This window comes from Macaca nemestrina, chromosome 11, assembly GCF_043159975.1.
Source record: "Macaca nemestrina isolate mMacNem1 chromosome 11, mMacNem.hap1, whole genome shotgun sequence".
Lineage (NCBI taxonomy): Eukaryota > Metazoa > Chordata > Mammalia > Primates > Cercopithecidae > Macaca > Macaca nemestrina.
Genome location: NC_092135.1, coordinates 15852512 through 15865122, shown reverse-complemented (window position 1 = coordinate 15865122; position 12611 = coordinate 15852512). Strand labels below are relative to the sequence as shown.

Sequence of the window (12611 nt, the reverse complement as noted above, 5' to 3'; positions counted from 1 at the left end):
CCTAAAGCTCTTGACTTATGTACTCAAGGGATGATAAGTTTGAGGTAAAATTTAATAATAGTCCTTCAGAACTGAAAAGTACATTTCTTATTTGATGAGCACTTTGAGTCACTGCTGAAAATGAAAGAGCTAGTATAAAATATACCAGAAATTAGAGAATCCTAAGAGATGCAAGCTAGTGTGCAGCTCATCATGTGTGTTTGTATGTGTTTTGTGTGTGTGCAAGTATGTATGTGTAGTGCTTCAAATAAAATTCTATGCAAAGAACCAAACATGCCAAAGCAGCACCATTCTGGTTGAAGAGGTCTAATCACATAACCTCTGTCCTTCCCTTATCTCTTCTCTGTCCTGAAAGAGTTCACTAGAGTCCTTAGAACCCTGTTGGATATAGTGTGGTTTAGTCCAACCCTTTGTCTTTGCAAATGCAAAAAATGATGCATAAATAAATGGAATGATCTAACCAAGGAGATACCTGCTAGTGATGGGTTGAATTAGGACTAAAATATGACCTTCTAACTCTGATCACTGTTTTTGAAGCATCATTGCTTATCCCCTTTTGAGAATACAGAAGCAGAGGTTAGATTTATTACCGTGTGCTGGGCACTGCAGGGAAGGTGAAGGCATTGTAGGAGGTAAACTTCTTGCAGTTTATGCTTTTGTTTTATGTGTTCAGTATGAATTTCCTAAATATTATTTCTATATTTGTTGAGAAAAGAGCAGAGTTTGGTGAGAAAAAAGAAAGAAACAGATAATAATCTTTTATTTGTCAGCTGTCCTCCTCATTCTATTTAATATAGGCACAGTTTGGTCTTAATTTCTTACCCCATGTTGAATTTTAAAAATGTATTTATAATTAAAATATGATTTTCTGTACAAACGTCCCATTTTGGAAATATACTCAGATAGGAAAGAACATTCATTGGATGATTATCTGACCCAGGAAAGAAATTAAGTTAAGGAGTATGTATTTTTAGGCTTTGTAAGATACAGAGATAATCTGAGTCAAAAGTAGTTCTAATTAGTAGAATTGATCAGGAATTGACCAGATTCTTTTTTTTTTTTTTTCAAGAAACCTAGCTATTGCTACATCAAGAGAGTCCAAAGAGTAAGAAAAGGCAAAAGAAAGAGATATAGAAGGAAATCCCTCATATGCCAGGAAGAACAAAGGTGATTTCCTGGGACTGTAAAACAGATGTAGTGTGACTGACTTTTCCTTTTTGACTTTTGCTTGAATGGATGAATTACGTTTCACAATACTAAGTGAGAGCTATTTGGTTTTCTTCATTAAAGAGCTTGAATTATAGATTATTATTTTTCCGATTCATATTTTGAAACTTATAAAGTCAGCATAGTTAAATACACTTCTGAAAAGAGACTTCTGGGTGAATTTTACATTTTACTATATTTTTCCTGTAACTATAAAGAAGCAACTTCATATCGTGTTTCTAAAGGTAAATCTGAGAATATACGTAGAAACATTTTGGCTGAAGAGAACAACTATGAACATATTTCGAGAGAATGAAAAACATTTTTTTTGTGTCTGAAATTGAACAATGTGAAGGTGTTTTATGTGGCCCTATACATTTTGCATTTTAATAATAATAAAGACAATGGCTGAAATTAAATGAGCTAAGTAATTTGCTTAGTGATTTCTATATGTCTTCTTTTATGTAAAACACAAAACAAAACATAACCCAAAAAATCTATGCAAAATATACCAGAATATATCTTTTTATTTTTTTTCTGTTCCACTACTGTATTAGTTCATTTTCACGCTGCTGATAAAGATATACCTGATACTGGGGAATTTACAAAAGAAAGAGGTTTATTGGACTTACAGTTCTACATGGCTGGAGAGGCCTCACAATCATGGTGGAAGACAAGGAAGAGAAAGTCACACCTTACGGGGATGGCAGGAGGCAAAAAGAAAGCTTGTGCAGGGAAACTCCCATTTTTAAAACCATCAGATCTCATGAGACTCATTCAGTATCATGAGAACAGTGCAGGAAAGACCCACCCCCATATTTCAATCATCTCCCACTGGGTTCCTCTCATGACACATGGGAATTGTGGGAGTTACAATTCAAAATGAGATTTGGGCAGGGACATAGCCAAAGCATATTAACTACTATACAAATTAACTATTGAAATTTATTTTTTAAATTTACCTTAAAAATTGTAAATTTCTTAAGTAGAAAAGAAGAAACTGTTGTTCATTTTCTAGGTGATAAATTAGGAAACATTAAAAACCAAGTTTGTGATCTTATCCTGATCTCAAATGACATAAATTTAGACAATATTTCATCTGCTGCCTAAAATTTCAGCATCATAGGGAAAGAAAAGAAGGGATATTTTAAAAAGAAGATAAGAATAGAATTTATATTTCAGATGTTAAGTACTAAAACAAAATCTTAGGATCTGCTGACAAGTTAGAGAATGTACAAATCAACAGCCGATATTTTCAAAAATCTAGAATTTAATATTGACTATTGTGATTTGCATTCTATAGTTTCATCTGGCTGTGCAAGGAGGGGTAAAGTGATGTTTTTTCAATGAGCTATTCAATAATGTTTAAAATGGAAATGCACTAGAAGACTATCCCATATGACAGGGAAAATGAAGAAAATGATTAAGAATAAATGTTTAAACTACCGCTCTGGGAATGGAGGTGGTGGTACTGGGAAAACCCAGCTAAGGGAGATTCATGTGAGTAGAAAGGAAAATGGCTTATTCTTCTTGTGGGAAATTTTAAATAACTACTTGATTAGATTTTTCTTTCTATTTCTGTTTTAATAGGAAATTATTTTGAATCGGATTTAAATTAAAGAAATATTTCTGAACCTCTGATATCAAGAATAAACTAGATAAAACTAACACAATTATTTTTAGCAAAGAGGAACCAAGAACTTAAAGTCATAAATTAGCTTTTCTTCAGTTGAATGCTGAAGAACTTTCTTTTTTTTCTTCTAAGATTATGCAGCCAACTCATTTCAAAAGGCCATTTAAAAGGAAGATTGGATTTTTGGAAGAAAGAACAGAAATACCCATAGCAGTCTATGATCTTAAATGACCAAATAGAGCAGAGAAAAGAACATGGCGTGAATTATTCAATTTCAGTTCTGTTGCCACATTCATATTGTCAAAGCTGAACTTTTTACTTAAGATTCTATATTACCTTGTAACTATTTAACCATTAAGGATTCTGCTTCCAGGTCTCTAAATACTTGTGAATTGTTAAACCATGCATTTATTTGGATTTTTGTGTCACTCTTCATAATTATAGTATCTGATAGGGTTGACAAATATTTACACTTTTAATAGCAACTATTAACATATATTAGGTTTTCAGACTTTCATACCTGTATATTTTCTCTCTCTCTCTCTCTCTCTCTCTATATATATATATATATATATAAAATTGTGCCTTATGTTTTGTTATAGAATCACTAGAGATGAGATATGTTCTCAAATACCTTGCTAGTAAAGAGAACAGCCGATAAGAGGTGAATATTAAATTTTAGCAATATTTTCTTTACATTAGGGACTAAGTATTGATTTTAGAATTTCTTTCTCTAAAGATTAATAAGAAAGGAGCTTTATATGAAAGAACGTCTCTTAAAATGATTTACAGTCTAATACTTTTCTTCTGAACCGCCTTCTCATTGCTCAGTGTGAGCGATTGAGATGAATGATTGACATCCAGATTTCTCTGTTTGTTAGGTAAAAATAAAGAGAAAATTATTTAAATGTATCAAATAGCAAAATTTCTCTAGGTGATTCTCCCTGGGTCTGATTCTAACATAAATTAAGTTCTTGCTAAATTAGGTTGGAATGTGAGTAATAAATGTTTGCTGATGACTGAGTCCTGTTGCAACTATAAATTGCCTGTAACAACGTGCAGAGGGTAAGCTTGGAATGTAAGTCGTATTGCAGACAATTGTCTTGAAGAAAGAAAAAAAAATCCTACATTTTTATGAATGCTGTGACATTTGTCTCTTTGAGAAAAGAGATTATGCTAATATTACCTTCCTGGGCAAGTTGAGGCAGAATGGGATGCTAATAAGGTCCAGATGGGCTTACACTAAGGAGTTGGATTTCAGCTGGAAGAAGGGTTCTTGTGACTAAAAGGCAATAAGAATATTCTTAAAATATTTTTATAAGACTGTATATTGTCTTGTGAAAAGATGCTATTAATACATTATTAAAGGGAAAAGCAAAGAAAACTTATTTTTGGAGACAGTATAGTTTAACGAAGAAAACCTAAAGTCAGAGAGATGCAGGTTCAAGTTTCAGCTCTGCCACTTACTAGTTATGTGGTCTTTGTCGACACTGCTGAGCCTGTTTCTCTGTGAAATGAGGACACTAATACCCAGTAGGGTTTGGGGGACATTCAGAAGAGAGAGGATTGGTTGCAAAGGATGAGCAACCCAAATGATTATGATGAGATGGGGGGAAGCCTGCTCATAAAAAAAAAAAAAAAAAAAAAAAAAAAAAAGACGGGATAGAAGTTAGCCTCGGAGGCTATTAAAAGAGAAGCTTAATTATTCATTATATATGTGAGGAAGGAGTCTTTATTCTAGGAATGAAAAATTCAAGAGACTGCAGGGTAGGCAGCTAAGGAAAATTTAAGGAAAGGAACAAAGAAAGCAACACAGAAGAAGAAAAAAAAACAAAGAAATGATTAAAGTATATAGTATTCTCAGTATTCAATAAAGTCAAATGAATTAATTCTTAAATTACATAATCTCTCCTCATTATTGTTTAAACAGAAGATTTATTTACGAGTGTTTGAACTACGTTGAAGGGCTGATTTTAGAATAAGTTCCAGGGGCAATTGGAGTTAAAAAATATTCTTATTATTAAAATTATTAAACTATTCCATAACACAGAAAATAAGTACAAGTTCAAAAATATTTGATAAGTGTGTTAATGTGCTAAGTGATCGATATAATACAGAATAGAAAACAAAGGACTGTGTAATTTTATTTATTAACAGATGTAAACATTTAAATAAAAATTTAACATATTAATGTAATAGTATAAAAATAAGAATTCAACATGGTTGGATTTTGTTACAGACATATAGGGTGCTTGTAAACAGGAGATTTTATGTAATTTTTATATCAAGTATTAAAGGAAAAAATATGTTTGTATAAGAGTCTGGAAAGAAATAATGATTATTTCATAATAGAAAAAAAGACAGGAATGTCACTAACACTATGATCATTCAGCATTGTTTTGTGTTTTTTTTAATTAAATTTTTTTAGTTTTAGGGATTAGGTCTCACTTCTCTTGCCCAGGCTGGAGTGCAGTGGCGCAGTGGCACAGTCATAGCTCACTTTAACCTTGAACTAACTCCTAAACTCAACTGATCCTCCTGCCTCAGCCTCCCAAGCAGCTGGGATTATAGACATGAGCCACCTTGCCCAGCTCAATACCATTTTTCACATTCAAGCTAATGAAATAATTCACTAGAATTAAACAAATGCTTTTCAAAAACGAAGTTGGAACAATTAGTCATCCATAGACACAAAACAAAATAAACCAGCAAGCAAACAAAACTTCATATTAAGCCTCATGCCATGTGCAAACATATACAAAAAGCAACTCAAAATAGAACAGGGATTAGTATGTGAAATATAAAACTATAACATTTCTTAGGAAAAAGCCATAGGAGAAAGTTTCAAGACCAGGAAATAGGCGAAACATTGTTAGACTTGACAACAAAAGCATATTTCATAAAAGGAAAAATTGATTACCTGGACCTCACAAATATTGATACCTTTTTCTCCACAAAACATATTCTAAAGAGGGTGAAAAGACAAGTTACAGACTGGAGGGAAATATTTGAAATTCACGTATCTGACAAAGGATTTGTATTTAGAATAGATGAAGAACTCTTCAAATGCAGCAGTTAAACAAACACACCAACAAAATAATTCAGTTAGAAAATGGATGAATTATATGAACAGATATTTCACTGAAGACTGTATGGGGATCATAAATAAACACATTAAATGATGTTCAACCTCATTAGCTATTAGAGAAATGCAAATTAAACCACAAGGGGATATCACTACATATATATAAGAATAGTCATTTTTTTAAATGACATCAAATGCTGCCAAGGATGCAGAGAAACTAGATCATTTATACGTTGCTAGTGAGAATGTAAAATGATACAGCTATGGTAAAAAAGCGTATGGAATTTTTAAATAAAACTAATGTGTTTACATTTGACTCAGCAACTTCATATTTGGGCATTTGTCTTGGACAAAAGAAAATTTATGTTTGTACAAAAATCTATAAACAAATGTTTTTAGTAACTTTATTTATAATATCCTCAAACCAGAAATAGCAATAACTCAAATGTTCTTCAATGAGTGAAGAGTTAAAGAATGGTATATCAGTACCCTGGAATATTACTCAGCCATCAAAAAGAATAGATTATTGATACACTCAACGACTTGAATGGATCTCAAGGGAATTATTCTGAGTGATAAAAGTCAATCCAAAAGCTTAGGTATGGTATGATTCCAATTATATAGCATTCTTAAAATTACAGAATTTTAAAGATGGAGAACAGAGTAGTGGTTGATTGCCAAGGGATTGGGTGGGGGGGACTATTAATAAAAGGGTAGTACAAGAATTCCTAGTGATGGAACTGTTCTTGACTTTGGTGCTGGTCACATGTGATGCAGTTGCATAGAACTAAACACACAAGAATGCACGTGAATAAATGAATACATGTAAAACTGGGGAAATTGAGTAAGGTTGATAGAGTATATCGATATCAGTTTCTTTTCATGATATTATTATGCAGGATGTTACTTGTCATTGAGAGAAACTGAATGAAGGGTACACAGAATTTCTCTGTAATATTTCTTGCAACTTCATATGAATCTTCAATTACCTGGGAAGCAAATGCATACATAGTATAATTAGTTGCTTAAACTTTGGAAAATAAATAAAAAAATAATATTTTTACAGATGCTATAATATGTAGAAAATAAAAATTCATAATTGAAATATTTAAGAAAATGTGATATGGTGTAATCATTAACCTTATGGGTATAAAAATCATTTAGAATGAGAATGGGAAATATTCTGTTCACAATAACAAACTATATATACTTTGCACTAAATTCAATTGGAAGGGTAAAGGACTTACATGAAAAATCAAAGATAAAATAGTATTAATGTACATAAAATGAGGATGGAATATTTCTGAATGAAAAGCCTTATTATGAAATGTTTAAAGTTTTTCAGTTTACACTGTTGTGTGTAAGTATATAATATATATAGTGTTATTTAAATAAAATTTCTATTTGAATGAGTTGTAATATGATTTTAAAGCTCACATGAAAGATACCATGTTTGAAAATTACCATGTTTGAAAATTACCAAAATATTATTTTAAAATGTATTTGAAGATTAGATTATTTGATGTGGTGGACTTACAGCCTTTTCTTAAATTAACATCTTCCTAAAAATGTAAATGAAATATGTGGAACTCATTAGGAAGAAACTAAATATTTTTAGAAGACAAACAGATGCATACATATAAAAGATATTTATATACAATACAGTTAATATTTTAAATTTAATAGATAAGGATTATTTATTTAATAGTTTGTGTTAGCATAGTCTCTCTCACTGAAACAAGCACATGCCTACCTCCCACCTTTACCTATGTAAATTTATTGTATCAAATAAGTCAATGTTTATCAAATTTAGATGGTAAAAAATATAATTCTCTAAAAATTGAAGGGATCTGATTAGACAAATAATGGTAAATTTATGTGATGGGGAAATTTAAAAATTTTGAAATTTATGTCAAACCTTGGTTTTATTGAGATACTTCATAGAATAAATATATTTCTGAAACCCTAATAAAATTAGCTCATCTGATTAAAATCCCATACTTTTATGATGGAAGCTGAATTCTGGATTTTATCTCAAATGTTCTTCCTCCTTCTCCTGCCCCTAGTATTCCCTTCCTCTGCCTTTTGAAACCTGTAGTACCCAGGGTTTTTTGTTTAATTTTTTTTTTTTTGCTAATATATTATTTTTCAGAGAAATTTTATATTCACAGCAAAATTGAGTGAAAGGTACAGGAAAGGAATTTCCCATATTCTCTTCCCCCGACCCCCCTGTGCCTGATATATGCATAGCTTCCCCCATTATCAACATCCCCTGCCCCCAGAGTGGCACATTTGCTATCACTGATGAACCTATATTGCCACATCATTATCACCCAAAGTCGGTTTGGATTCACTCTCCAGTGGGTTGTGTTCTATGGGTTTGGACAAGTAAATAAGGACATTTATCCACTATTGTAGAATCATGTGGAATAACTTCACCACCCTAAAAATTCTCTCTGTTCACCTGCTCATTCCTTACCTCGCAATTCCTAGCAACCACTGATATTTTTACTATCTCTATATTTTTGCTTTTTCAAAATGTCATGTAGTTGAAATTATACACTGTGTAGCCTTTTCTTGTTGGCTTCTTTCACTTCATAACATGTGTTTAAGTTTCCTCCATATCTTTTCATGGCTTGATAGCTCTTTTTTTTTTTTTTTTTTGCACAGTATAATAGCCAATTTATCTAGTTTATTTAGCCATTCACCTAATGAAGGACATCTTGGTTGCTTTCAAATTTTGGCGATGGTTTAAAAAGCTGCTATAAACGTCTGTGTGTAGATTTTTCTGTGTTAATACGTTTGTAACTCCTTTTGGGTAAATACCAAGGAGCATGATTACTGGATGGTATGAAAATAATTTGTTTAGTTTTATAAGAAAATGCCAGATTATTTTCCAAAGTGACTGTACCATTTTGCATTCTTACCCAGGAATTAGTGAGAGTTGGTCATTTTATATTTAAGTGAGGCCTTCTCTGATTTTTTCGTGAGACATTTCCTTTTTCCAAACTCATTTAGCAGTCTCTATCCTTATACTGACATCTATTGTGTGTGTGTGTGTGTGTGTCTGTATGTGTGTATGTGTGTGTGTGTGTGTGTGTGTGTGTGTATATATATATACATATATATACAATTTGCTTTTTGAGGCAAAGTCTCACCCTGTCTCTCAGGCTGGAGTATAGTGGTGCAGTGGTATGATCTCAGCTCACTGCAACCTCTGCCTCCTGGATTCAAGCAATTCTCCCACCTCAGCCTCCCAAGTAGCTGGACCTCAGATGTGCACCACCACACCAGGCTAATTTTTTGTTTTATATAATTTGGTTGAGATGGAGTTTCACCATGTTGGCTAGGCTGGTCTCGAACTCCTGACCTCAAGTGATCCACCTGCCTTGGACCCCCAGAGTGCTGGGATTACAGGCATGACCCACTGCGCCCGGCCTGACATCTGTTATATTTTTTGTTAAGCATGTGCAAACCCCTCAGGACAGGACAGAAATATGTCTCCTTTCCTTTACAATACTTCACTGTTGCCTTGAAATTTTTTGAATGAAACTAGAAAATTTGTGAATGAATTAAGAAATTCTGGTGTTTCAGACTGCCAGGCAAATGATCAAGTGTTTATCATCACCTAACAGCATTTCATTTTGCAAATCTCTATACAATCGCAATGTCTTATGCTAAGATTATAATCAAACAATACTCACTATTGTTACTATAATATTTTTTTCAAATTTTTCTTGGCAGTTATTTTATGGGTTAAATACATGATTGATTTATGTGAAAAGGAATTGCATTTGAAGTTATTGACTCTTTGCCCCAGCTTTTCAGCTGGAAAAAAGCAAAGCTTTTGCTGTAATAAGTGCTGAACCTTTTAAAAATAAAATCTAATGAGGTTAGTATATATCCTTGACATTTTATTTTCAACCAAAGTGAAGGTCATAGCTGAAAAGTCACAAAGATAAATTTATACAGCAAATAAACAATGCTATTATTTTGCAAAGAAAATGCAATATTCCTGTCTATAGCCTCTTGTATGTTAAAGGGTGTTTGTGATGCCTGATTTTAGTATTCAAGCCCTGTTATCTTTTCATTTCTTATATTTTGTAATGTAGAAAGAGGAATACACCTAACTTATCTATTAAAGAGTAGTATAAAATGTATGTGTTATCATTAATATTCTAGTATTATTTGAACTTTACATTTAGGTCAAATCTGCTTTGTATTGTTGGGTACTAATTTTTTGGTGGAAGTAGGTAATTATTCTATTTCCTTGGTGAACTTCTTTCTGACTTCAGAGTTTAGTCATACATGTTTAAGTCCCTCAAGTCTACCGTCTTTGGTTTTTACAACAAAACTGTACATTTCCAATGAAACAATATGTCAACATGAGTTTGGAAAATAAGCGGCTGAATTATAGTTAAATGGTAGAAAATCTGCCTTTTGGGGTAAAATGTACAACAGGAATTCTTAACTGCTTTCGGATTATATTACTAATACATAACATGGGATTGCTGTATTAAATTTGTACCAGATGAAGACAATTTTAATAGTAAAAATAGTTTCATTTATTGAAAAAGTCATTAACAAAGTTCCAATGCCAAAAAGCATGTCAAAATGGTCACTTTATATTGTTATCTAGTTAATATAGTTTTTAGAGCAAATATTCCAAATTTTGTAATTTGTTCCTTTTAAAAAACAAGCATAAGATAGGTATCTAATTTAGAATTTCCTTTATTTTAGATGAACTCACAAATTCGTCAGAAACCAGATTGTCTTTAGAAGACCTCTTTAGGAAAGACTTCGTGCTTCACGATCCAGAGGCTCGATGGATCAATGGTAAGTGTCTATCTCTTCAAACATTGTATTCATTTTGTGTTCTGTATAATTAAAATTTTTAAAAATGATATTTGTAAGCGGAGCACAGTGCCTCTTGCCTGTAATCCCAGCACTTTGGGAGGCCAAGGCAGGAGAATCGCTTGAACCTGGAAGGCAGATGTTGCAGTGACCCAAGATCGCACCACTGCACTCCAGCCTGGGTGACAGAGTGAGATTCCATCTAAAAAAAAAAAAAAAAAAAAAAAAAAAAGATATATGTAGTTAATATTTTAATTGAAAGTATACTGCAAAAATTACATGGGTATTGTTTAAATTAAAACCTTGGTTCTTGTGAGAGAAAATCAGTTCCTAAGATAGGGCGTCAATAAATTATTTGACAAACATTGGGTTGACAGTTTTGTGTCTGCTGCTCTCATGATCATTAGTTATATGACTTTAAGGATATATTACATCTCTAGCACATCCCTAGATAATTTTTCTTAGTTTGGCAGTGCACATTTTGGGAGCTAGTACATAGAAATGTTAAGTGCTTCAAATTTGACAATATGATTGCTTTTTGTTTTTCTCTGTGGCTTTTCTTTTTAAGCTTGAGTGTTACGAACTAGTGAGACTCTATGCAAAGTTGAAATGACTTGGAAATATATGGTACTTTGTTTCTTTTCTGGCCTGGCAAATGGGACTCCTTAGGTTCTCTTAAGTCAATCTCTGACATAAAAATAAGAAAATAAAACCACTGAGTGGCTTAATGGGCTTCGCTTTGTCTTTATGGAAGATAATAAGGGCATACTGTGTTGGTGAAAAGAAAATCAGTTTTTAATCCTTTGAATATTCTAATTTGCCCAACCATACTAATCATTATGGTTGGATTGCTGTTAATCTTTCCCCTTCACTTTATTTGGGCATAATATCTTTGCTTATTTGCAAGGCATAGAGTGTAATATTTGTATAATAGATGAAAGGAGACTTGCCCTTGTATCTAATAAAGATCGTCATATTTACAGTCCATTCCTTCATCTCTCTTACTCTAATTAAGTGTATTTATGCTGGTGAATTAAGCCTTAATTTATGGGAGCTATAAAAAGAATGTAATTTAACCCATGAGGGCAAAGGCCAAATTGCATGTGTTTACTTGACACTGATATGTCTCTTGGAGATCTGTAGACACTCGAGATCTGTGTTTTGAATAAATGAATGAATGATTTTCATTGATATGCAGTCTCATTTTCACATGAACTGAAATTTTAATTGAAATCAGTTGGAAGATAGATGTGTATTGTGGTAATGATATTACGTGTGAAGAACACAAGGTAGCATTTTTCTTAACAAATCTGTATATATTATTTTGAATTGTTTATAAATTTGAGGCTAGACATATTTTTGCTTTGCACTATGATTATTTCACATGTACACTATAATGAATGCTGTGGCTAAAGAAGGCCAATAAAAAAGATGTATTATCACCAAACATTGTCCAAATATGCAAATCTGTCATAAATAATTCTTCTAATGTGTGATTATAATTATGCCAATCACCTGTTTATTCTGTAGCAAATATTTTCTATTGAGAGAAATGACAAAATGGAAGTTGCTAGAATTTTTTTTAACAATAGTATTACGAGTTGTTAGATTTGAAATGCTGAATAATCTTGTTTTATTCACCATGTTTTTGGACAAATTATAGAAATTTTGTGGTCTTTGACTTTGGAAAGCATGAAAAATTACGGGTCTCATCTCCCTTCTCAGGTTAGCTTGGACTATTTAGAGGCATTTACTCCTGTGTATAGCTGACACTGTGATATTGAAGCTCCAAAGGACAGGACAGATATTTAAGTGGTGAACTGCATGCTAAAT

At 32.3% G+C, this 12611-nt stretch overlaps 1 protein-coding gene across 9 annotated transcripts in view; it reads left to right on the top strand.

Annotated features, from left to right (window-relative positions):
* LOC105492523 (dipeptidyl peptidase like 10) overlaps window positions 1-12611 on the top strand; it is a 1403881-nt gene that overhangs the window by 883060 nt on the left and 508210 nt on the right. For all 9 annotated transcript variants that reach the window (XM_011759709.3, XM_071072632.1, XM_024796259.2 and 6 more), the window contains one exon: window positions 10665-10760. In XM_011759709.3, coding sequence (XP_011758011.2) covers window positions 10665-10760 — 96 coding nt within the window. The remainder of the gene's footprint in view (window positions 1-10664; window positions 10761-12611) is intronic.